The sequence below is a fragment of the Bos grunniens genome, chromosome 3 (genome assembly GCF_055505025.1).
Source record: "Bos grunniens cultivar Pamir isolate PY7600 chromosome 3, Bosgru_T2T1.0, whole genome shotgun sequence".
In the NCBI taxonomy this organism is placed as follows: Eukaryota; Metazoa; Chordata; class Mammalia; order Artiodactyla; family Bovidae; genus Bos; species Bos grunniens.
In genome coordinates, this window is record NC_141167.1 from 107,190,281 (window position 1) to 107,215,780 (window position 25,500).

Genomic DNA, 25,500 nt, shown 5'->3' on the forward strand with positions numbered 1-25,500 from the left:
AGGGGAGGACTGTCAGGACCCTGTTCTCTGTTAGACCAGGGGTGATACCATCTGGTACCCACTAGTTGTGAGAATACCAGGATCCTCCTATAAAGGCTGGTGAATAGCAATTGCCCAAAGGTCTCCAAGTGTGCCTTCGAGATACTGGCCCAGCTATCCTGGGCCTCCCAAAGGGCTCCCTCTAGACCTCCCACAATCCAACACATAAAAGGTGAACACCTGTCAGGGCTGGAGGCACCCAGGACCCAACCGTGTTATACATGTGACTAGAACCTCAGGTCACAGCCCCCAAAGCTGGCTCAGGGTTGACACTAAGTGAATATTGTGAATGAATGAATGAGCAACAGAGGAAAGGAAAAATCAGAGATTCAGAGGGATTCAGAGACTAAGAGAGACAACAGGTGGGACAGAGATGGAGGAGGCTGGAATTACGGTGGAAGCTCCCAGAAGATGCTGAGAAGACACAGACCCTACTCCTTTCTCTTTCGAATTCTGGTGCTTTTGAAAACCTCTCCTTTTAAGGGCCTATCCAGTCCTTGCCTGTGCAACCCAGGGCAACCCCCTCTTCCAAACAGGGCTCAGGAAGCAGACTGCATCTTTGGGGCAGAAGGCTGGATGTGGCAGGAAACCCCAGATGATGAATGATCTGAGAGTTGTTATCCAAAGGCAGCTGATCAGACATCTTCTCCTCCCCCGCCCTCTTCCCCTGCCCCACCACCTGCAGACTAGCAAGAAAACAGCCATCTTGCTGACCAAGTAGTGACACAGAGCCTCGGGGCCAGGGGCCACCAAGGGCCAGAGAGGCTGCTCCACCTGCTAGAGCAGTGCTATCAGAGGCAGCTACCACCCTCCCACACCTGCCCGGTTGGGCACCTAGAATCCAACTGTCCTGCAGAGTCCATGCTGGACCAGAGGCTTAGGCCTTGAGGGGAAGTGGGGGAGGAGGTGAACTGGGAGGTGGCAGAGGAGAAGCAAGGTTGAGCCCTACTTGGCATCAGCTCTGGGCAGTGACTGGTCCCTATGGCCTTAGGCTACAGCCCATGGGAACGGCAGCTCTTCTTTCAGGCCAGGGTCTGGGACATCTTTGCAAACTCCCACAAGCCCGCGCCCCCGCCCCCCTACCCCTGTATAACAGCCCCCTCAGATAGGTGCGGCTAGGCTGTGGGTAGTGGAGACACAGGACTTCTCCCACCACCAGCCCTACTGGGCTTCAGGTTTTCTTCTTTGAAGCCCTTTGTGGGCTGGGTGTCAGAACCAATAACACAAAGGTCCTCCACCTGTTCAGAGGTCTCCAGGGGCCCAGCACCCACTAGACAGAGGCCACGTTTCTCTGCCTGCTGATACCCACCCCCAACCTCAGTTTCTGAGCACCCTGAACATGCCCACGGTTTCTGTTTATGTGGGTCCCTTCTTGCGATGTCTCCTCTCCTTTCTTCACTTACTCAATTTCCAGGTTGTCCTTCCAGGCTGCCTTCAGGCACCACTTGCCAGGAGGCAATTCTCCAGCCCAGTCCCCTTCCTTATCGCCACTTCTGTAGGCTCTGCAGCTTCTCCTCTGGGCTCCACAATCTCTGTGATTCCTGGGTCACACATTTACCCCAATGGCAATTCAATTCCCTCCTAAATGTCTCTCTCCTAACTGGACAGTGGCTCCAGGAGGGAGGGCTGATCTGGCTCATCTCCAAAGCCTGGCTAACAGCTATCCCCTCGTTGTTTGTCTACCAGGACCCCAGTGGATACAAATCCTGCTTGTGTAACAAGGGGCTCTTGACTCTCAACTGAGAAGACCTTCCTACCACCTATCTTCCTGTCTTTCAGGCTGCTGGGGGCAGCCCAGAACCTCTCATATCACACTGGGTGTTCAGGGAACCCAGGTTTCAGTGGGCCCCTGCCCAGCCTGCTCCCAGGTTCAGCCTTCTGTCCTAGAAGTGTGGTGGGGTGTAAATGCGAGGAGGCTTGGGAGTGGGGTAAAGAACTCAACTGTCGAGACTCAGACCTCCCTGGCCACGTTAATCATCAGTACCTACAGAGCCGGTTCTTTATCTCCGATCTCCACTGGTTTTTCAGTTGGGGAAAAGATTGAGTAACACTTCAACTCTCTCTTGTATCAACCCTGGAGGGGTCCGGTGGGAGAAGCCTGAGCCCATCGAGGTCGATTATTCTTTGGGAAACACTCTCTAAACTAACATCATGTTTGAGGGGGCGGGTGCCCTCCCTTCTTTCTCCCTCCACCACCACCGGTCCGGCAGCTGTGCCGGAGCAGGGCAGGACACGGGGAGCCTTTCCAGGGTTATTTCCAAGAATCTGTCCCAACAGGAACGGCATCAGGGTCAGCTGGGCCAAAGGAAAGAGGACCTGGGGCTACGAACGCCCCATCCTCTCCCACTCCTCGCCCCGCCTCACGTCCGGGGCCCAGGCCCTCGCCTTTCCCGCGACACCCTGCTTCCTGGAACTGGGATGGGTAACTTGAGCGCGGTTAAGACGGCCCTGGCAAGCCTCCTCGTGGTGGGCGGGGCCTGGCTCGCCCCGCCCGCCCCTGGACTGTCTGCTCGCGCCACGCGCCTGGAGCCACAACCGAGTTGGAGACTCGCAGCTTCTGTCCCATGGCCTGGTCTCCCCGCCACTCCGCGGGCCGGCGATTGCAGCTGCCCCTGCTGTGCCTCCTCCTCCAGGGCGCCACCGCCATCCTCTTTGCGGTCTTTGTCCGCTACAACCGTGAAACCGACGCTGCCCTCTGGCACTGGGGCAACCACAGTAACGCGGACAATGAATTTTACTTTCGCTACCCAAGTGAGTGCGGGTGAGGGCGCGCGGGGAGCTAAGACCCTAAGTTTCCCTGGTGTCTTGGCAGGGAGTCCAGATCTACCCCTAGGTGGGCTACCCTCTTGCTTTAAGATGAAGGTGCCCCAGATTTATAATTATATGCTTTCACTAGTGTCTGCCACGTTCCAGGTATTATGCCAAGGGCGGCACATGCATTTTCTCCTTTAGTCTGTGAAGTAGACAAAGATGGGGAAACTGAGCTAAAAGAGAGGTTAGTTGGCTGGTTCAGGGTCCTGCTGTTAGAGTGAGTGAGCTGAGATTTGAACCCAAACCTGAAGCTCCAGCTTTACCTACTGTCTTGTTGGCCTAGCTGGGCTTTGCCTAGAGACTTTGTCTTTCTCAGGCCTCCACCCTGAACACAAGGAGAAAAAGAAATCCTCTGGGCAGGGGAGGTAGTGGGTGGGGTGGGGGAGACAGTGATGCAGGTAATAGCTGTGAAGGCAGCCAAGGCCAGTGGGCTCAGACATTTCTTCCCCAGTCCCCCAAAGCTGATTCTTCCAGAGTCAGAGAAAAAATAATGTAAGGAGCCACCAGCCAATCACAGAGTAGCCGCCCCACAGCCCTGAGGAGGAGGCAAGGCAGGGTCATTAACCCATTTCACAGAGAAGGAAGCTGAGGCTCAAAGGGGCTGTGATTTATTCAGGATCACCTAGTATGTGAGTGACAGAGCTGGAACTAGGACTTGGTCATCCTAAGCTCTTCGGAAAAGGCAATGGCAACCCACTCCAGTACTCTCGCCTGGAAAATCCCATGGACCATGGACGGAGGAGCCTGGTAGGCTGCAGTCCACAGGGTCGCTAAGAGTCAGACACGACTGAGCGACTTCACTTTCACTTTTCACTTTCATGCATTGGAGAAGGAAATGGCAACCCACTCCAGTGTTCTTGCCTGGAGAATCCCAGGGACGGGGGAGCCTGGTGGGCTGCCCGTTTATGGGGTCGCAGAGTCGGACACGACTGAAGCGACTTAGCAGCAGCAGCAGCATCCTAAGCTCTTAGGCACCGCAGCTCACCTGCCTGCTGACAAGGCCCAGGAAGGAGAAGTTTAAGCCCCTGCTTCATGTTGAGGACAGAGCCTCTCCCTCAAGGTTGGGGGACCAGCCTTGTGACTCAGCTAGGACCAGGGGCACCAAATCTCCCAGGGTTTGTTACAAATGTTTGAGCAGGTCTCTAAGCCTCAGTTTTCCCCATCAGAGCAATGAGAAGAAAGGTGCCTCCATTTGAAAGATATATATTCAAACAAGGCCCAGAATGTGGGTGTCTCCTTTAAAACCCCAGCTTTTATTACCTTACTTTCTGTGTGCAGAGCTGGTGGCAGCTGTCCTCACCTGACTGTCTTCCAGCCCCAACCCCAACACCATGAAGCTCACAGTGCTGAGAACTGAGAGGGTGAAGCAGAGGCTTGATTTTGTTCAGTCGCTCCATCGTGTCCAACTGTTTATGACCCCATGGAATGCAGCACACCAGGCTCCCCTGTCCTTCACCATCTCCCGGAGTTTGCTCAAATTCATGTCCTTTGAGTCGGTGATGCCATCTAACCATCTCATCCTCTGTCGGCCCCTTTTCCTGCTGCCCTGTTTTTCCCAGCATCAGGGTGTTTTCCAGTGAGTTAGCTCTTTGCATCAGGTGGCCAAAGTATTGGTGGAGGCTTGGTCCTAGGCAGAGGGGGCTACAGCTCCTCCTTTCCCACATTTCACCCCAATTTTGGCTGCATGAGTGAGCCATGGATGCTGAAATCAAAGCCACAGAGCTGGGATGGGAGGCTCTTGGGGTCATGCATTTGTCCAGAGAGATGGGGAGTTGGAGGGAGAACAGTCCATGGACTGAGAGTTGTAAGCTCTTGCTCTAGAGTCTGACCTGGCTGCCTGTCATGACCCCCTATTTGCTTCTCCCATGGGCCTCAATCAAGGCCTCCAAGCCCTGCTTGCTTCAAAGGCCTCCCTGACCTTCCTTGCCCCTCCGTTGCATGATAAACTCTCCTGAATGCACAGCTTTCTGTCCCTGGATTGCAGTAGGAGGAACAGCAGTGGGAATCCTACCTCTTTCTGCACAAGGTTTTTGTCCCTGTGGACTTGGGACCCTGGGGATGGGTTGGAAAGGAGGGAGGTGTGAGGTCCCTGGAGCCTGGGGCTTTGATGCGCCGAGTCTTCACCGTCCCTGTGTCCAGGAGAAGTGGTCAGGGCCAGAGGGTGGTGTGGCCACTGCCCTTTGATTTGGGAGATGAAAGGGAGTTTTGCCGCTGTTGTTAGGCAGTGGGACTAGCCAACGCCAAGGGCATGGCTGCTCTGAGTGTCTGCCTGTTATCTCTACAGGAAGGGCCTTCAGAGCCCAGCTGGTTCACTCCTCTCCGGGTTGGAGAGAGAACCGGAGAGGTAATGCCACTGCGCAAGATGACACAGCAAGTCAGCCCACCTAGAACCCGGCCTCTTGACTCCCCATCTTCAGCATTTCCCCCACATTACAAACCTCTTATTCCATGAGATAAGTCATGGAAAATAAGAGGGGGAAAAGACTAGGGGGAAAGTCTAAGTGTGCAGGGGACTCAGAAGCAAAGATGAGAAAGGGTTCTAAGAAAAAATATGGACAGGTTCTTTTTTGTCTGTCTCTGAGACCTTACTTGCAAGAAGAGGGATTTAGGACAGATGGAAACAGGATCTTCCTGAGGTGGGGGTAGCAGTGTGTGTGACTGGGACCAGAGTGGTTTGTAACTCTTCTAGGAGAATACAGCCTGATCTGCCCTCTTAAAGGCAGGTGGAGGTAGAGTGGTGGGGAGAGATGGCCTCCCCAGCTCACCACTCCCTTTTTCCTGCTACTCATATTTTATATCCCCTCTTTACAGACAAGGAAACTGAGGCTTAGAGAGGTTAAGTGACTTGTCCAAGGTCACGCAGTGAGAAGTGTAGGGATGTGTGTGTGTGTGTGTGTGTGTGTGTGTGTGTGCATGCGTGTGTTGGAATTTAAAGCCAGCTCTGTGAGATGCTAAAGCCCCAGCTGTCACTGTTCCCTTGTCCTACAGTCTGACCTTGTTCAGGAATCATCTGGTGGGGTTGGGGAGAGGCAGTAAGGGAAGGAGGGAGGGTAATAGGTGGCCCTGGAGGGCTTTTATCTTCTCTCCAGCCAAAGGTGCATGAGTTTGGAGGCGTTGGGGATGTGATGGGAAACAGGCTCCATGCTGCTTGACCCAGGGATCCCCTGAAGGGAATGTTGAGGGGTCATCATATCTATCCCCCTGCCTCCAGCTGGAATACCCCCTTACCCTCCACAGCCCACAGAGAATGTCTGTGTGGAACATTCCATGGAATGGAACGAATAAAGGAGATTTCTTGGTGTTTAGATTCCAGGTGAAAAGCCACTGGATTGAGTTTTGATTCCAAACAACCCCCAGGTGGGAGATGTAAATGTTATTGCTATTTAAGACAAGTTCTGGAGCGGTTTGGGCACAGAGCCCTGTGACCCAGCCCCGTTTGTTGTCTTGCTGTCCTTGGGCAAAAGAACAGACATGGCTTCCCCTTTACAGTTTGCACAAGGAGAAAGCAAGTCAGATGGGGAGGCTGAAAGAGCTAAGGCTGCATACTGAGATCTAAACAACACCTCTCCTTTTCTGTTGGGTTTTAAGATCTGAAAGGGAAGAGCGATCTGGGCGACTTGAGGAGTGGGCAGGGCTGGAGAAGGGGCACAGTGGTGGGGACATCTAATGAGGCCACTGGACCTTCACCCCCTTGGCCCGGGGGCTGCGTGTACCCAGCCCTCTGCAGGGGCTTGCAAACTCCTTTCCTATCAGCCCACACTCAGCACACACACACAAATTTGCTTCTCTCAAAGTTATTGATTGCATTCTGAAGTTCAGTAGTACATATTTGGCTTGTTGATGGTTCTTATTTGTTTGGCCGTGCTGGGTCTTAGATGTGGCCCTCGGGGTCTTTAGTAGCCGCACGTGGGATCTAGTTCCCCAACCAGGGATTGAACCCAGGCCCTCTGCATTGGGAGCAGAGAGTCTTAGCCACTGGACCATTAGGGAAATCCCTTGTTGTTGCTTCTTTACCTTTAAACAAAAAAGGTGATTGTGATTTTTTTTCTTTGTGATCTGCCTCTTTCTACTTGAATTCATTTACAACAAAAACATGTGAATTTCAGTTATAAGAAAAGCAGAGAAGAACACAAATAATGAACACTGTGAAGGCCTATAGCTGATATAGTTGAAATTCCCATGTAGCTTTGGGCTATAGGCAGCCAAGAAAAGGGGGAAATATGGACAGTTACATGTTCTCATCAGAATAAAGGAAGCCTCACATACGTGATTCTTTGATTCCTTTGATGTCTGTCTTCCAGCAATAGCTACATTTCCAGAGTCTGATGCATGACTGCTTAGGTTTTTTTGTTTATTTATTTTTAGTTCTATGACTTCTTAGTAAACATCTAACACATGAGTGAAGGAAAGCAGATCAGTTCCTTGTTCCTTAGGGGAGATGACATGTCCTAGGACTAAGTTCCAGGAGAAATTTCCCACCTGGAGCTATGAAAGGAGAGTTTAAGGTCATGGTTGGTCGACCCTGTTTCTCAATAAGTTATTTACAACAGATGCAATAATGCACTCAAATGTTCCTCTAGTGTTTCTCAATTAAAGCGGAGGATAGCACAGCATTACTGATACATAGACCCAAGACAAAGGAAACAGGACGAGATGTACTGGCCGAACATCACCCGAGGTTGTGTTTCTAGCCCTGTTTATGAGTAGATGGTGGGCAGGGTACAGAACAAAATAATACAAAGCAAATTGTATGTATCTCATTTTCAATATGGCTGCTTATTATTTTAGATTTTTGTACACAGACTGGAAAGCAAACAGAAAAGACCCCAAGTGTCCCTCCCCAGAAACCCCACTGACACTTAAAAAAGTCAAGTGATTCATCTATAAAATTAAGATATCCAAAATATAGAAAGAAGCAAACTGCAGGGTAAAATCTTTCCCATAAATCTTCTTTTTCATAAGTGGCCATATTGCAAATCTCCAGGGGGCGTTATTTGCACCAGAATTATATGGCTCAGCAGCCCTCCCCCTGCCTTCAATTCCTTTTTTCCCTGAGATAACCTCTTAACAAAGTTATTAAAGTTATTTTATACAGTTCTACAAAGCTAACAGTTATTTTATCAATTAATTTGTAAAATGTAAAACCCTAAAAGTGGAGAGGCATAGATTCTGAAGCATGAGGAATGGAGGTTAGACATCAAGATGAACTTCCAGCACAAAGGCCAGAACGGGAAGAGAATTTCCATCATGGAGGGCAGGGGCTGCTGCAGGAAACCACACAGGAAAAGTGGGCCTTTTCCCCGGTCGTAATGATCCAGGGATTGGGCAGTTGAGTGGGGTAGAGAAGAGAGCAGAAGGCTCTACTCTCTTGCTCTGACCTGGGGACAACAGGGATGGTGGGGGTCCCACTGCTCCAAGCTGGGCAGCTCTGCACCGGTGAGCCAGGCTGGGAGGCCGGGCCATGCCTTGGGGAATTTTATAGGCTTGGCTCTAGCCTCAAGGCGGCACTGGCTGGTGAGAGCTGGGGGGTGCAGCAGGATTGCTGATTGGTCCATGGGTGGTGGCCTGAGTAGTCCCAAATGCCCCCCCGCAGGCTTCCAGGATGTGCATGCCATGATCTTCGTGGGTTTCGGCTTCCTTATGGTCTTCCTGCAGCGCTACGGCTTCGGCAGCGTGGGCTTCACCTTCCTCCTGGCCGCCTTTGCCCTGCAGTGGTCCACGCTCATCCAGGGCTTCTTCCACTCCTTCCGTGGTGGCTACATCCTTGTAGGCATGGAGAGGTGGGCAGCAGTGGCCTCCCTGGCTCCCCTGGGTCTACCTGGGAGGCCCCTGCCCAAGGGACCCAGCTCCAGCCTGGTCTTTCAAGTCTGCTCCCTGACCTAGGTTTTTGACCCGTCAGTCAATTTCTTTTAGGCACCCTGCCTGTTCTTGTTGTCTGGTTTCTTCTCCCATCCTTGACCCACACCTCCCTTTAGGCCCCTCATTACTCATGAACTGTTGGGAGGATAGACAGCGTCATGGAAAAGGGCAGTGCTCGCTGTTGATTCAAAATCTGGTTCTCCCACTTGTCCTGGGCTTTGTTTGCCAAACCCCAGAATCTCCACAAAAAAGGGAGGTGATCCTGTCCCACCTCCCAGGGAAGAATTTAGCCTGGTGCATTCATTGCTCCCTCCCCATCCCCCTGGGCTGCCCTTGTTTCCAGCCCCCCTCACCCTCTCCATCCGAACCCCCCAGCATGATCAATGCTGACTTCTGTGCTGGGGCCGTGCTTATCTCCTTTGGGGCCGTACTGGGCAAGACTGGGCCGGTTCAGCTGCTGCTCATGGCCCTGCTGGAGGTGGTGCTGTTTGGCCTCAACGAGTTTGTCCTGCTTAGCCTCCTGGAGGTGAGTTTGGATGGGGATGGGGTGCGGAGTGGGCATGGCCAGGCCCTGAGCAGGGAAGGCATGGGGCAGGAGTGGGGCAAGGGGCTGCCCCTCCACCTCAGCCCCACCTCCCCAGGTGAAGGACGCAGGAGGCTCCATGACTATCCACACTTTTGGTGCTTACTTCGGGCTGATCCTCTCCCGGGTCCTCTATAGGCCCCAACTGGAGAAGAGCAAGCATCGCCAGGGCTCCGTCTACCATTCGGACCTCTTTGCCATGATTGGTGAGGCCTCCCGAGGTGTGGTGGGTGAGGGGCCAGTTCATATCCAGGCCTGGTCTCGGGGTGCCACCTATAAGTCTTGGGGTTCTGGCAGGGAACTCCCTTCCAACTCGGACTCTTCCATCAGAGCCTGGGGACTCTTGCTTATCATTTTTGGTAGTTCTATGACAGGTTTTTAGACCTCAGAGCTCATGGGTCTCAGGGCTCCATCCCAGAAAATGTTCATGAAGGTGTTAGTCACTCAGTCTTGTCCAACTCTTTGTGACCTGTGGACTGTAGCCCGCCAGGCTCCTTTGTCCATGGGATTCTTCAGGCAAGAATACTAGAGTGGGTTGCCCTACCCTCTTCCAGGGGATCTTCCTGACCCAGGGATCGAACCCAGGTCTCCTGCATTGCAGGCGGATTCTTTACTGTCTGAGTCACCAGGGAAGCCCGAGATCCATCCCAGGGGCCTTTCTAAATCCAAGTCTGATGGTATCTATCTCTGTTTAAAGGCCTTCAGGGCCCCCCTACCCACAGTTAAATACCGGACTCCTCAGTCAGGCATACTGGCCCGTGCAGTAATTTGCTCCCCTTCCCCTCCCCACTCCCTACCTCTTTCTCCCCCTCTGTCTCCAGCCAGACTCAGCTTCTCCCCATCTGTAACCTCTAGGCCTGTTCCCTTGGTGCTGCCTCCCACCTCCTGAGGACACTTCCTCCCAGGAGATTTCCTGGAAGCCCCAGCACTCTCAGGAGAGAAGGAGAGGTCACAGGTCACCCCTGGGAGGAGTAGGGTCTGGCCTGCAAGCACCTCATCACCACCTACTTCTTCTAAGCCTGCACCTCTGCTCCTGTCCATTCACTGATGAGTCAGGAAAGGAAATTGATATTTTACCTTTTTGGAGATAGTACTGAGTAGTTACTGAAGTGCCCATTCTTACATAAAGAAGAGACTAGCCTTGTGTTTCTTGCTCACATCTGGGTGTGTTGTGAAACAGAGCTTATGGAACCCTAGGTCAGGGGAGGCCTCCTTGCCCTTTGATAAGTTTGGTTTGAAGTCCAGAGGCCTCCCGGAGATTTCTGTGCTTTCCTGGGAGGCTTACATTCTCATATTTCCTCTGCCTCCCAGCTCCTGCTGGACAGGAAAATGGGTCTCTTCCTTGATTCCTCCCAAAACTCTTCTCAGAACATACATGTGTATGTGTGGTAGATTTTACTGCAGACTATGGAGGTGCAGAAGCTACATCACAACCCAAGGAGCACTCAGAACTAAGGGACACTCCCTCAAGCCTCTCTTCCACGCTGGCCCTCCCCACAGGGCCCCCAGCCCCCCTCCTCCATTGCCCCCCACCTCTCCCTCCAGGACTGACCTGGGAACCTCACAGGGCAGCAAGGCCTATGGAGCTCCCAGTTCCTGCCCGAGACGCCCAGGCCCAGCCCATCAGTGCTCAGGCCAGGGCCCACCCTCTCCAGATGGCAGTTGAGGTTATAAAACAAATGATTTTCCTGTTATGGATATCAAGTACCAGATTCGTGCCTGACATGTGGTGCCCTTTGCCTTTTTTTTCTTTCCTTTTCTGATACTTAAAACAAACTCAACCCCTCCCCACCCCCCATGGTTTTCAATCAAGTAACTAACACCCTCTCATGCCAGTACCCTTCAGTGGTACCAGTTGTTAGACATTTAGTACCAGCTAGGCCATGGAAGACACTTGAGAGTCCCTTGGACAACAAGGAGACCAAACTAGTCAATCCTAAAGGAAATCAACCCTGAATATTCATTGGAAGGACTGAAGCTGAAGCTGCAATGCTTTGGCCACCTGAAGTGAAGAACTGACTCATTGGAAAAGACCCTGATGTTGGGAAAGATTGAAAGTGGGAAGAGAAGGGGATGACAGAGGATGAGATAGTTGGATGGCATCATCGACTCAATGGACATGAGTTTGAGCAAGCTTCGGGAGATGGTGAAGGACAGGGAAGCCTGGTGTGCTGCAGTCCATGGGGTCGCAAAGAGTCGGACCCAACTGAGCTACTGAACAACAACGAGGCCATGGTTGGATTTCCCTGGTGGCTCAGCTGGTAAAGAATCCAGCTGCAATGCAGGAGACCTGTGTTTGATGGCTGGAAGATCTCCTGGAGAAAGGAATAGCTATCCACTCTAGTACTCTTGCCTGAAGAATCCCTTGGACAGAGGAGCCTGGCGGGCTACAGTCCACGTGGTCGCAGAGTCGGACATGACTGAGGGACTGACACTAAAGTAACAAGCTGTGGTTAGGTACTTGGTATGCATCATCTCATTTAGTCCTCACTTCCTGAGGTATGCGTCACTATCCCCATTTTACAGATGAGGAAACTGAGGATGATGAGAGTAGGTGACTTGACTGCAGTTACACAACTTGTACCTTGCGAGGGAGTCACTTACTTCCTCTCATTCCGCCTTTCTGCCCACCGTTTAGGGACCATCTTCCTGTGGATCTTCTGGCCTAGTTTCAACTCTGCACCCACTGCCCTGGGGGACGGGCAGCATCGGACCGCTCTCAACACATACTACTCCTTGACCGCCAGCACCCTCAGCACCTTCGCCTTGTCAGCCCTTGTTGGGGGGGATGGGCGGCTGGACATGGTATGGGGAAGAGGCGTGGGGAGAGGCAGAGGGGTGGGCCGGGAGACCAGGGAGAGGTCTGAAACCCTGCAAGGTTGATCCTCCAGGGGGACAGGTAAGGGCAGAGGCTCAGGGGACTGCAGATGCACTGGAGGCGTTGGGGCCAGAGCAGGCAGTGAGGCTAGGACCACGTGTGAGGTAGAGGATTAGACGGTGGAGAAGCAGCGGTGGCACTGGTGGGCGGGCTTGGGGTGGGTGTGGCTGTGACCATCAGAAAGGGCCTCCAGAGCCTTGCTCTTCTGTGCTCCCTTAGGTCCACGTGCAGAACGCAGCGCTGGCCGGAGGGGTTGTAGTGGGGACATCAGCTGAAATGATGCTGACACCCTTTGGGGCTCTGGCGGCTGGCTTCCTGGCTGGGGCCATCTCCACACTGGGGTACAAGTTCGTCACGGTACATAAGCCCCTGGGCCCTGAGCAGGGCAGGGCGTCTTCACACCCTTCCTCCTCTCCAGCAGGCCTGGCTGAGGGGGACACACGAGACTCATGATTGGTGTCCTGTCTCCAGCCCATCCTTGAGTCCAAACTCAAAGTCCAAGACACATGTGGTGTGCACAACCTCCATGGGATGCCGGGGGTCCTGGGAGCCCTCCTGGGTGGCCTTGTGGCTGGGCTGGCCACCCGTGAAGCTTATGGAGATGGGTGAGTTCTCCCCACCCTCACCCCACCCCCAATCCAATGGAATCATTATCCCCCTGAACTAACTCCCTCAGTCTATTCCTCCTTTTGTGGGCCACAACCACCTCCTCTGGTCCAACCTGCTTCTTTCCCTCCTCCCCTGCTCCTGCTCCTGACCAAAAAAAAGCTGTCTATTCTCTTTCATTCATTCATCCATACCCTGGAAGCTGAAGAAACTGGGGTGAACAAGCCTGGGGACTGCCTTCTTGGTCCTCGGTCGAGTGCAGCAGAAGGTCGTTGAATAAATGATTTCAACAGTGTCATTATTAAAGGGTCAAGGGAGAGACACTGACCCTTAGGATAGATTTTTGCACATCAGGGCTCAGGGGAGATGGGAAGCAAAAGTGACCCTCAAACTGAGCCTTGAAAGGTATGAGGGTGTTGCAGGCACACTGGGGAAGGGAGGGTGTTCCCCTCCAATGGGCTCAGTTGGAGCAAAGGCCTGGAGGTGATTCAGCCTGGCAGGCTCCCCAGGGCCCTTTCGGCTGCTGCAGAAAGCGGGGCAGGGCACTGATGCGCTCACCAGCTCTGGCTTCGTGCTCCATCTGTCTCCCCACACCATCCTCTCCCTGCAGCCTGGAGAGTGTGTTTCCACTCATAGCCGAGGGCCAGCGCAGTGCCACGTCTCAGGCCATGCACCAGCTCTTCGGGCTGTTTGTCACACTGACATTTGCCTCTGTGGGTGGGGGCCTTGGAGGTGAGTGACCTTGGCTGGGGTCGGGAGTTGGCAGGAGGAGCCCCAGGGAGAGCAGAAGACGGCGGCGGCGGCTGGGCGGGGCGGGGGTGGTGGGGGGGTGGGGTTCTCTGGAGGAAGGGCCATTGGATCGATCCCATTCCCCTGACATTCGTTTACTCTATTGAACACCTACATCGTGCCAGGAGCAGCGTGGGGTTATGGTGTTCAGGGGTAACTTCCTCCAGGTAAGGAGGACCAAGCAGGTACTTTCTCCCTTCTGGTCGCAAAGGAAGGTGGGAAGCCTGCTGACCAATCCCTCTCCTCTGCGGCTTGGCGCGCTGCTCCCTCTTCCCACTAGAGGGCAGCCCAGCCTCAGGCTGAGGCCTGTGGCACCATCTCTCTGGGGCTGGGGCTAGGGCTGGGGTAGGGGCCGGGAAGGAAGAGGCCTGGCTGGCTCATCAACAGACTGGGGCACAAAAACCTTCCACAGAGGCAGCCTGCTCACTGATGCCAGGCCAGGCAGTCCCTCCTGATGTCTGGCCTTCAAAATTAAACGTATGCTTCGGTATCCCCATCTTCCTGCTCTCAGATCCCCAACTTCCTGATCTCAAGATTCCTTGAGATCTTATTCTTAAATAAGAGTTCATTCATTCATTTAATTACTTATTTACCCAAGAAACACTTCCTGCATCCCTCTTGGAGAGGAGCCCACAGAAAGCTGATGAGCTGTGGCTCATGACAGACACTATTTGATCTGTTCCTTCCGTGCACACTTTAGTATGTTACTTCTCTGAACCTTGGTCCCCTTTTCTGTAATACAGGGATCCTATTCACCTTGCAGGGTTGCTGTGATTACTCAGGGAGGCAGTGCTTTGTCACGCATTTTGCACAGGGCCTAGCAGAAGTGGCGCTTGATAAACACTGCTGTGATTTGCCTGTGCCAGGCATCCCATTGACCTCATGACTCCCAGCTCCTCTGTGCCCTGTGGTACTGGGTAGCAACCTCCCCTGTGGGGGCAGCAAAAAGCCTCACACACTGTCCCCTACTGCCACCAGGGCTCCTGCTGAGGCTGCCCATCCTGGACTCCCCGCCAGACTCCCAGTGCTACGAGGACCAGATTTACTGGGAGGTGAGATGTGCCCACCCCTCAGGCCCTTAGGGCCCTCTCACCCTCAAACGCCCCCTTCCCTGCCTCGCCTCCTCGGGTCCAACCTGCCTCTTTCCCTCCTCCCCCGCTCCTGCTCCTCTGGGGTTCACCCTTCAGCTGTGGTCTCCGTCCTCTAGAGCTGACCCTTCACCTGCTCCTCCGTCCCTGCCCTTCAGGTGCCTGGAGAACATGAGCATTTAGCCCAGGGATCAGAGGAGACAGAGACTCAGGCCTAACTTGCTTCCAGCCCTTGGAAGGATGCTCTCCTTTTAGAAGAGGATGACAGTCTACTGTGGGGAAGCTCCTCATTATTAGCTCCCATCACTGCTGCTGCAGGAAAGAAGACAGGAGCTCCTTTCCATAGGGAGCCTTGGGGGAGGGGTGGTGGAAGGCTGGGGAGATGGTGGAGCCAGGTGGCTATAACTGGTCATGGTGAGGAGAGAGCCTCACACACCCCCACCCCACCACCCCACGCCCTGCAAGTGAGGCACTCGAGGGACTGCTGATTCACTGGACCAGCATCACTCAGTTACTGTGAAGCCTGAGCCAGGGCCTGGCTCTCTGAGGGTGATAAATACCATGGTCACCAAGGACTCTGAGTCCTTTATTTTTGTGCATTGAGAATTTGGGGAGTTTCTCGCACCATCTAACTCACAATATTAGAACCTCAGGTGAAAAAAGACCTGACTGGTGACAACATCCTGCCTCCTTGAGACTAAGGAACTCCCCCTAGGATGCTGTCTTCTATGAGGGCAATGCCCAGACTGCACTTCCTTGCTTCCAGAGACAGGGAGCTCATTCCCCTCCAGCAAGTGTGTGTTTGTTACAAGACAGCTCAGTCTGCTAGAGAGCTCTTCCTATTCTAGAATGAATGCCACTCTTACCCTCAACTTGGGTGACCTCTGAACACAGTAGGAAGAGAGCCCTGGGAGGCTTAAGAGTAGCATAAGGAATTCTTTTGCCACTAACTCCTCAGAAGCTGGAAGCAGCCAGCCTCCAGGCACCAATTTAGGTCCCTGTCCGGAGTCTGAGGAGTGGGGACTAGGAAGGGCAATTCAGAGTTGCTGTAGGGAATGGGGCAGGCAGGCCCAGGGCTTCCATCGGCCTGATACCATCGGACCACCAGAGGGCGCTCCAGTCCCAGCAGAGGATGATGGGGCCTTCATGCTCCAGCATCCTCTACCAAGAATGGAAGTCCTTCCTGCAGCCTAATGGCCTTCCTGCCTGCTTCAGCTCTGGTCCTCACTATTGCTGCCACAAGACTTTTCTGAGCGCCCACTCCCCATCACATGTCAGGTGGTGCTAGGGCTTCCAGATCTTTCATTTGACTAGGAATCCATCCTTCCAGAAGACCAGAGCTCTTTTCCCAAACCTGAAGTGCTGGGAGCCCCTCTGCCCTCTCCTGCCGCTCCCCAGGCTTCTGACAGGAGTGAACAAGACTACAGACCTCTTCCTCTGGACCAAACCCCAGGAGGGATTTCTGGGGCCTAGACCTAGGAAATGGCAACCCACTCCAGTATTCTTGCCTGGAGAATCCCAGGGACAGAGGAACCTAGTGGGCTGCCATCTATGGGGGGTCGCACAGAGTCGGACACGACTGAGGCGACTTAGCAGCAGTAGCAGCAGTCCTGGGATAGGGGCAAAAGGTGTTCCCACGAGGCTCCATCCTCACTGTAGTTAAAGGGACTGAGCTGGGCTAGAGAAAGAGGACAGCACAGAGCTGAGGAACAAGGAGGGCTGTTGAGGGACAAGTGCTCCATGGGACCACCCCCCTCTTTGTGGCTCAAACAGACTTGGTGTATCCCTCCCCTTGAGTTCCCCTCCTTCCTCCACAGCCTCCCCTGCCCCGTTGCTGGCTGGGATCAGTATGTTGGAGGGAGATCCTTGTGCTGAGGCAGAAGGATGACTGCTGAGATTGGAGAAAGGTATCCTGTCCTGTGAGCCCCAGGAGGGTGGGAGTCTGGACAAGCAGAGGCCCATCCCCCATTCCATCCTGCAGAGCCTTCGCTCTAGCCCTGGAAAGATCCAGGTACAGTCAGCTCACCTGTTCTGCCCCCAAGCTCCCCGAGCAGTCCTCTGAGATCTGAAAGACTTATAGGAAAGGAGAGAGTTGAGGATAAGACCCTCCCTGCCCTTGCTTGGTCTGGGTGGGTAAAGCTCTGATTTATGAGTATTCATTTACACATACCACTGGCATTTCCCCACCTGATCTTTTCCTGATCACTCTGGTTCTTTTCTGACCATAACCAAATCTCCTCCAGGCTTGACTAAATGGGGCTGCTCCAGCCCAGGCTGGTCACTGCTCCCAGCTCCATCCAGGGAGGCTTCCTGAAGAAGTGACAATTGAACCCTCCCTGGGAGAGGACAGTTACCAGCTTCTAAGGGAGGAAAGGCTGCAGGTCCCAGGGTGGCCCGCCAAGAGGTCCTTGGGAAAGGAGGGACAGCGTGGTAGCTGCCCAACAAGAGATGGCCCTGAAAATCCTGTAACCAAACAGTTGAGGCTCCGTTACTCCCTGGAAGCTGCTCACAGCCCAAGACACTGCTGAGATCTACAAGATCCAGCACCCTGGCTTCATGGCTCAAGGGACTCTGTCCAGGGCTGAACTCTGCGAAACCAGGCCCTTGTTTTTTCACTCTACATTTCCTCCTCTCCCTCCCATAGCTCTTCCTCTGGTGCCCAGCACCCCGGTGGGCAGTCCATAGATCATTCAGTCCGAGTGAAGGACTGAACCATCATCATTTGCAGTTTGGGTATGGAGTGCTCCTCCATCACTGCTTTCAGGCAGATAGCTCAGAGGGCAAGAAATGTCCTAGCCCCTAGGGTATCCTAGCAGCCTCTCTGCTGCCCTGCAACTGAGCCCCTCCCCCATCTTTCCTGTAGCCCCTAGCTCAGCACCATCGGTCCCCCGCACTCGGTGGCCCATCCATTCAGGCTGGGTCAACAGGGTGACAATGAGCAGGTCAAGGAGATGGCGGGGACAGGGGCCAAGGGGGCTCCTTCCTTACCCCTTCAGGACAATGAGGCCTCTGCCCCTCAGGGACAGCCCCTCTGATCACCACCATTATTACTCTCAATGCAGGACAATCAGACACTTGCCCACTCATGAACTCTTGTCTGTCCAGCCCCAGTGCCCGAGTTCTGGGGACAATGATGGACGAGGACCCTGAGCCCCTGCTTGCCTCCCAGGGCCCCACTGATGGGGAAGACCGGCTGAGCTGGGGGTCAGTGTCAAGCCAGCAAGGTCAGAACCCTTAGGGAAGGGTTTCTGGAGGTGGTCACTGTTTTGGAGTATGTGTGGCCGATAACAGGGCTTCCGGGCCAGACATCTGGGGGAGAGGCCCAAGGTTCCCCATGGACCTCAGGGTGCTTCTGTGCCTGTGTGGCCAGACCCGTCCCTTCACCACCCCCAGGCCAGGAGCTCCGAGCTGCTCCTGTGACCCCTGGAGGACCCCGCCCTCCGAACCTGCGCAGCCTGGGAAAGGCCTGAGATGCCCCGCTATTGGGATTCAAATCACGGCGCACGGTGGCCCCAGCTCGAGGAGGAATTAGACACGGCGTGGGTGTCCGAAGTGGGGGGTGGTGGTGGTCCCGGGACAGACTAACTCGGCAGCCGTGCTCCCCCTACCTCACCCCGATATTTCTCTCCCACCGTCAGGATGTCCCCCACCCGCCGCCGCCCGGCTCTGCGCGCCCCGTCTCCTTTGTCTGGCCCTCCCGCCCACTCCCAGCCGGGTCCGCCGCGCCGCCCCGCGCGCCGCGGCCCGTGCGCCCGCCGCCGCCGCCTCCCGGGAACAATGCGGGCCAATGTCTCCGGGCGGGCGAGCGGGCTATGCAAATGTCCAACGGCCTGTGAGAATCCCCCTCTGCCGCCGCCGCGTCTTCCACCGCCTGAAAGGGGCTGGCGGCCAGGCCCGGGTGGGGGAGGCGGCCCCTGCATAGGGATGAGCTATCGTCCCGGAGCGCCCGCCCGGGACAGAGTGCCATTGTCTCGGTGCGGCTGTCTGATCGCCCATCGGAGCCCGCCAGCTCCAGGAGGAAGGCAGAAGACGAGCAAAATCAGGCCTTGGCGCAAGGAAGGGGTGGTCACCTGTCCCTCCACTCCTACTCCTCTCTCCAAAGAGCCTTAACTCTAGGGTCAGACTGTGGTGGGCCCCCAACTTGGCTCCCCTGCTCACTAGCTTGATGGCCTGCACAAACCAGTTCATTTCTCTGAGCCCCTGTATCCTGAAGGCTAAACCTAACCTAGAGTTTCTGCTCTTCCCATTCTCCTTACCTGTTAACTGCCCTCCCCATCTCCATCATTTTTTCACATGACATTGATCTGGGTTGTCTCTGGAGCCAGTTTCCTTCTAGAACCTTGAGAGAAATACTCATGGTTTCCCCAAAACAGGTTATTGGACAAGGTGAGCCCCAGGCTGAGTCCAGGCTGCTTTCCTGCTTCCTTCTGCTGCTACCAGTTAAGAAGGCCCACCTTTTATGGGAGAAATGCCAGCCATGCAGGCCTGAAACTTCTCCAGTGACTAGAGGTTCAGCGACGGTGGTGCCACACAAAATTCCCTCCCACAGGTGAAAGAGTGTGTTCCTCTCCCTGCAGCCCAGGAGACTGCGTCCACCTAACACACTGCACTGTTCGGCACTGGAGGAAAATATCTGGACAGTGAGCAAGAGACTCTGTGCTTGGAGCAGAGTCCATTTTAGCTGGGAACTTGGCCCTGGCTCTTGGGTGTTTGCAGGCTGAGCTCCAGTAAATGGACTTTCAACTCTGCAAGGTGCAGGACCTGATTTCACCTTTCCTAAATTCCCGAACAGGCTCAGGGTCGACAACTGATGCCCCTAGGGTGAGAGCTATTTCAGAAATGGTGCCTGGGCCCTTCAAGCAGTGATGTTTCTGGGACTCATAAGGTTTGAGGTGGCAAAATCAACTGGAGCAACAGCAAAATGAGAACTGACCGGGGAAGTTCAGGTTTTCAGTCCCAGTAAGGCAGGTTTCCCTGGTGGCTCAAACGGTGAAGAATCTGCTCATGATGCGATGCCGGAGACCCGGGTTTGATGCCCAGGTCAAAGAAGATCCTGGAGAAGGAAATGGTAACCCACTCCAGTATACTTGCCTGGAGAAGTCCATGAACAGAGGAGCCTAGTGGGCTGCAGTCCACGGGGTCACAAAGAGTCAGACATGACTGAGCGACTAACACATGCACACAAGGCAGGAGAAAATTGAGAGAGGAAGAGGAAGAAGATGATGGTAGGGCAGGGGGTCTTGTGGGAAGCAGGGGTTATAGGGCTGCCTCAGAGGCCTGTTCATTCCTGGTTTGTCCTGGGGCTCTTCTGTCTTCCTGGCCTCTGTGAGGATCCAGGTACAACATGCATGGCAACTCCTTTCTGGGGAGGCAGAAGTGGGGTGCAGGCAGTGGAGCCTGGCCTCCTGGGAGAGCATTTGAGAGAATATTAGATAAGAGGGGAGTTTGAGGCAGGGTTAAGGGATGTGGGCTGGGAGCTGGGGCATTTCACTGTGCTAGGGAAGCAGTCAAGAGTTCTGTCCACCTCTGCTCTCTGCCTTTGAAAGTGGTGGTGATTTAGTCGCTAAATTGTGTCTGGCTCTTTTGTGACCCCAGGGGGTGTAGCCCACCAGGCTCCTCTGTCTTTGGGATTTCCAGGCAAGAAAGAATACAGCAATGGGTTGCCATTTCCTTCTCGAGGGGATTGTCCCTGATTCAGGGATTGAACCTAGGCCTCCTACATTGCAGGCAGTCTCCTGCACAGCAGGCAGACTCCTTACTGACTGAACCACCAGGGAAGCCCTTGGAAGTAGGCTCCCTTGCAACTCTTCACTGGGTCTCTGCTCCAACCTGGAACCCTTTAAAGCATTCTGACTTGGGGCTGCCCAGACTCTGAGGACCCCCAGATGCCACCTCTGAAAGAAGCCAAACCAAGCCCTCACTTGTCTCCACACCCGGCTAGAGCCTCCCCTTGCCGGACCCCAGAACACATCCTTCCCCCCTTGACCCTCCCTCTTTTCCCTTTGCAGGTGGTCCCCAGAGAGGCTTGCCCAGACACTCTCTGCCCTGAAGGTGGCGCTCTCTCTCTTCAGCCTGGATTTCCAGGGCTCCCTGGGACTGTTCTGGATGGTCTTCGGATAGGTCCCTGGGCAGGATCCAAGCAGACCCCGCTTGGCTCTGAGGCTGAGAGAGGAAGTGGGCTTTGTTGTGCCAGGACATAGGCTGGATTCTTAAATTAGCTTTTCCTCCCCTGCTCTTCTCAGTAAGAGAGCCCTCAGCTAGAGAAGCTGCCCCCACCACCCCCACCCCAGTGTCCCCTCCTTCTCAGCTTAGCACCATCCATCTCCCCAGAGCAAGGAATGTGGCTCCCGGACACTGTGGGGCTTGTTCCCAATCCCCTTCTAGCTCATTTCACTCGGGCCTTTACAGGCTCGCCTCCATCCCACAGTCTGCTGTCTGGATCTGGCTCTGAAGGCACAGACAGAGGACTCCCCTCCTCCCCGCAATTCCTCACGCTTCATTTTGTCCCAACACCATCTGAGGAGGCTGCACTGTGGGGGGTCAAGGAACCCTGGTGTGGAAGCCGGTGGGGGGCAGGGTCCCCCTCCTTCCCATCTCTCCAGCCACTGGCTGGCCCCTGTGGTAGCTGCACTCCACAGATGCAAGGCATCTGCAAGCTACACACAGGGTCTGCCAGCCATCCATCCCATCCATCCCCTCACTCGCATTCCTGTCCACGCCCTGCAAGCCTCGATTATTGGTGGAATTAGAACCGGGCTTCTTGTTGGCAGTTGCTAATTAAGATCATTTATAAACGCGACTATTAATACCGTAGCAGGCTGCAGCCACCAACATCTCTCACCCGCACCATTGGCGAGGTGCGGGCTCTGGGATTGCTCCTGCTTGACTCCATCTTGGGAAGGACTGCTCCCTTTCACCAGCTACCCCACCGGGCTTCAGGCCTTCAAAGCAAGGGTCAGTGGGTACAGAGGGTTCAGAGGGGGTCAGCTGAGCCTTCCAGAGAAATGGAGCTGTGCATGTGTGGTGGGGGTGGAGGGGGAGGTGCACTTTGTGAGTCACAGGATGCTAGCTAGTATCCTTCCCCAGAATGTTTGGGGCTGGGTCAGGATGGAGTTCATGAGGACTCTAGGGACAGCTGGGATGCGCCCCTCTGATGTGCACCTCTGCCCTCCTGCAACCCAAATACCAGCTTTGCCTTAAGCCAAGTGATATAGGATTTAATTTCTCCTCCTGTGGTTGGGGGACCACTTCAGTGAGACACTCCCTATAAAAGGGGATGGCGCATCTTAATGGAACGTTTACCTCATAGCTGCTGAGTACTACCAGGTGCCAGGCCTTAGGGATCTGCTCAGAAATAAATAACCCATTCCAGGGAACTGTCCCAAATCCCTCCAGGCTGGATGAGGTCTGCCTCTGTAGACCCCCTCACCCCTTTCACATTTCAGCCAGCCTCACAATGTGTTGTAACAAGCTATTCATTTTTACCTGCTCACTCTCACTAGGGGCTCCCCGGGTAGTACTAGCGGTAAAAAACAAAACAAAACAAAACAAAAAAAACAAAAAAAACAAAAAAAAAACTTGCCTGCCAATGCAGGAGACATAAGAGACACAGGTTCAATCCCTGGACTGGACAAATCCCCTGGAGTAGGGCCTGGCAAACCACTCCGGTATTCTTTCCTGGAGAATCCCATGGGTAGAGGTGCTTGGTGGGCTATAGTCCACAGCGTTGCAGAGCCAGACACAACTGAAGGCTGAAGGGACTTAGCACGCTCGCAAGCACCCCACTGGACCCTGCGCTGCTCAAAGACAGCGGTATATGTTGCTCCCTGCAAACAGTAAAAAAACTTTGTTGACGCAGCCTTTCTGCCTCTCTGCCTCCTCTTGGGCCTCCAGCCGTGGGCTTCCAGAGCAGGCTGCGTCACATGGAACCCTTGGCCCATTTGGACTCCACTGGACCCCATCAGCCATGACTTGGAGAAGGAGGTAGGTGGCCCAGCAGGCAGGGCTAGGCCCCTCAGGGGCCTTCCAAGGGAGCCCGTCAGCTCTCAGCAGGCATGTCTGGGCTTCCCCTCCAGCCCAGCCTGGCTGCTGCCCCTGCCACCCCACCCCCTATCCACTCATGTCCAGAGAAGTGACCCAAAGCGGCCCAGGAGAGCTTGGGAAGGGACCCTCCCCCACACACCTGCCCTTCCCCATTCTTCTCCCCTCAGACTTCAATGTCTTGACTTTTTCCTGCAGCTTTTGAAGGAAGAATCCACCAAGACTTTAGTCTCCCCCCGACCCAGGAAAAAAGAAGAGAGAGAGAGGGAAAAAAAAGGTCCTGAAAACAAAACCGCTACAACAACCTTAAAGTAGGAGAGATTGGTTGGAAGGCTTTTAATCCCTTAATCCCTCTCAGATGGGCCTTGAGACGCTAATGATTTTCCTAATTATTCCCTCCCATTTTCCCATAGCTCTGTAAGGACTCTCGAGAGGAGTGAAATTCCTAGTGAGCGGTGTGGGGTGAATGGTGAGCCCAGTTCCCCCCAAACGGAGCCCAGAGTCCAGGCGGCTGGAGAGGTGGGGGAAGGGCCAGGAGTGCTCCAGCTGGGGACTAGGGCATCCCTGCCACCGACAACCACAACCGACACCCGTGTGCAGGGCAGGCCTGGGACAAAGGGGCTGTCGGGGGCTGCCTGAGAGGCCAGGTGTGGGGCTGGGGTCCCCTCAGTGTGAATGGCCCATTATCCTGCCTAGAGGATGGGAATAGGGGGGTCTCTTTGTGTTCCTCCCAGGAAAGGCCACTTTGGGTGATAATCACCCTGGGAGAGAGGTGGAGGTGATGGTAAGTTTCTTTAAAGGGGGCCAAGCCTCTCAGAGAACAGTTGGCCATCCGGGCCTTTGGCCCTTTTCTTGTTTCCAGCAGCCTGGGGTCCTGTGGCCCATCCATGGGGGTAGGGGTGAGGGGTAGGCCAGCAAATACGGCCCAGCTCTGGGTCCAAGCTCCCTCTCCATCACTGTGACCTGCTAGACTAAGTTCAGGGGTAACCTTCTGCAGGAAATCACCCCCAGAGCTCCTCCCAACCTGGGCTTCCCAGGTGGCTCAGTGTGAAGAATCTGCCTACCAATGCAGGAGACAGGTTCAGTCTCTGGGTGGGGAAGATTGGCAACCCACTCCAGTATTCTTGCCTGAAAAATCCCGTAGACAGAGGAGCCTGGTGGGCCACAGTCCATGGGGTCTCAAAGAGTCAGACATGACTGGGCAGAGACTGAGCCTGGGCTCCTTGTGCTGGGAGCCTAGAGTCTTCGCCGCTGGACCACCAGGGAAGTCTTGCATTGTTCTGTTTTTTAAAACACTCGTGGAGATTCTCATCCCATCCCTACAAGGTCCTTGTGGGGTGAGGGCACAAGCTTCATTTCACAGATGACAAAACCGAGGTTCAGAGCAGTTAGGGGACTCCTGTAGGTTACACAGCCAGGAGAGGCAGGGCTGAGCTTCGAATCCCAGGCACAGCACTCTGCCTAGAATGCTCACCTCCCAAATGGCCACGTGGCTGTCTTCCTCATCTCCTTTGGTCTTTGCTCAAATCACATCCTCCGTGACAGGAGAAGGCTGGCATTTGCTTCAGAGTGACATGGAAGGCGGGAGAGAGTAGACGGAGGTGCAGATGAAACAAGATTGGCAGTTGTGGAAGCTGAATGAAGGGCAGGTGGGGGTCCATTAGACTAGTCTGTTGAGTTTTGCGTCTATTTAACATTTTCCGCAAGAAAAGGCTGAACAAAATCTGGCCTTCTAGAAGCACCTTATTTAAGTTGAATTCTCCACCTTGACTCCAGTCCTTATGTCCCCTTTCTCTTTCTGTTTTTCTCCAGAGCATTCATCACCGTCTCTATGGATTTTGCTTATTTATTTATTTTTTGGATTCATATTGTTCTCGCGCACTAGCCTCATGAAGCCAGAGGTCCTGGGGTCTGTTGGTGCAGGCTGGTGCCCTGGCATGCAGAGCAGCCCTTGGCACTTAGAGGCGCTCAGTCCATATTAGGAAAAGCCCAGATGACCTGGGTTTGCAGCTGAAGGCTCTTGACCAAGCCACACTGAAGCAGAGAAACGGCAGACTATTGGTGTGGGTTTCTGGCCGGTGGGGTCCTTCAGCACCTGGAGCCACAGCCGGAGGGTCCTTCCCAGTGCCCCCCAGCCCGGGCTAAGCCCCTAAGTGTCCCATTATGCACCATTCACTTCTCACTTTGTCGAGCCCGTCCGCAGCCGCTGCGTCCTTTTGTCAGAGGGGCCTGGGAGTGCAAGGGGCTATTACCACGAGGCCTCATTATTCCCAGCCAGAGCAATAATGAGGAGTCCCTTCCCCAGGCTAGCACAATCTGTAGGGTCCCTCCCATTTAATAACTATAATAACAGCCACCATTTATGAGCCCCTGCTTCATGCCCCGCTGCGCACCAAGCACTTTACATACATTATCTCATTTAATTCCTCCAACAGCTCTGGCAATCAGCTACTATTTGTATCCCCATTTTTCAGATAAGAACGCCAAGACCGGTGCCCAGAGCCCCGTTATCCTTAGCTCAGCCATACAGGGGGAGGAAGGGCAGGGATACATCCATGTCCCAGGTGGAACATGGAGGCGCAGAGAGGGAAGGTGGCCTGGGAGAGAGCACACGGCAGAGTATTGGGGACCACAGCTAGGAGTCCCTCGGGCACAGAGGAGGGCGAGCAGCAGTCCCCAGAGCGCTCCAGGCCAGAGCAGCCAGGCCTTCACTGTGTTCACAGGGGCAGCTGCTGGCTCCGGGACTTGGCCTGTGCAGAGCTAGTAAGACTCCAGGGGCTCTGCCCATGAGGCCCATCCGGCAGTGA

General features: G+C 54.4%; 1 protein-coding gene and 1 long non-coding RNA gene across 3 annotated transcripts; both read left to right on the forward strand.

The window, feature by feature from the left end:
* Positions 1 to 2,570: 2,570 nt before the first annotated feature.
* Positions 2,571 to 15,228, forward strand: RHBG (Rh family B glycoprotein). Of its 2 annotated transcripts, XM_086393332.1 has the most exons (10): positions 2,571 to 2,790; positions 8,444 to 8,630; positions 9,085 to 9,235; positions 9,351 to 9,498; positions 11,931 to 12,097; positions 12,390 to 12,527; positions 12,642 to 12,775; positions 13,387 to 13,508; positions 14,544 to 14,617; positions 14,812 to 15,228. In XM_086393332.1, exons 1-10 carry the CDS (start codon positions 2,604 to 2,606, stop codon positions 14,869 to 14,871), a joined length of 1,368 nt encoding a protein of 455 aa, XP_086249458.1. In that variant the 5' UTR covers positions 2,571 to 2,603; the 3' UTR covers positions 14,872 to 15,228. The 2 variants fall into 2 exon arrangements, with proteins under 2 accessions (XP_086249458.1, XP_086249459.1); XM_086393333.1 differs by lacking the exon at positions 13,387 to 13,508.
* Positions 15,229 to 21,621: 6,393 nt separating this feature from the next.
* On the forward strand, positions 21,622 to 25,014 carry LOC147376692 (uncharacterized). Its single transcript, XR_015161136.1, has 2 exons — positions 21,622 to 23,212; positions 24,506 to 25,014. It is a non-coding gene; the product is annotated as an uncharacterized LOC147376692 (long non-coding RNA).
* The last annotated feature ends 486 nt before the right edge of the window (positions 25,015 to 25,500 follow it).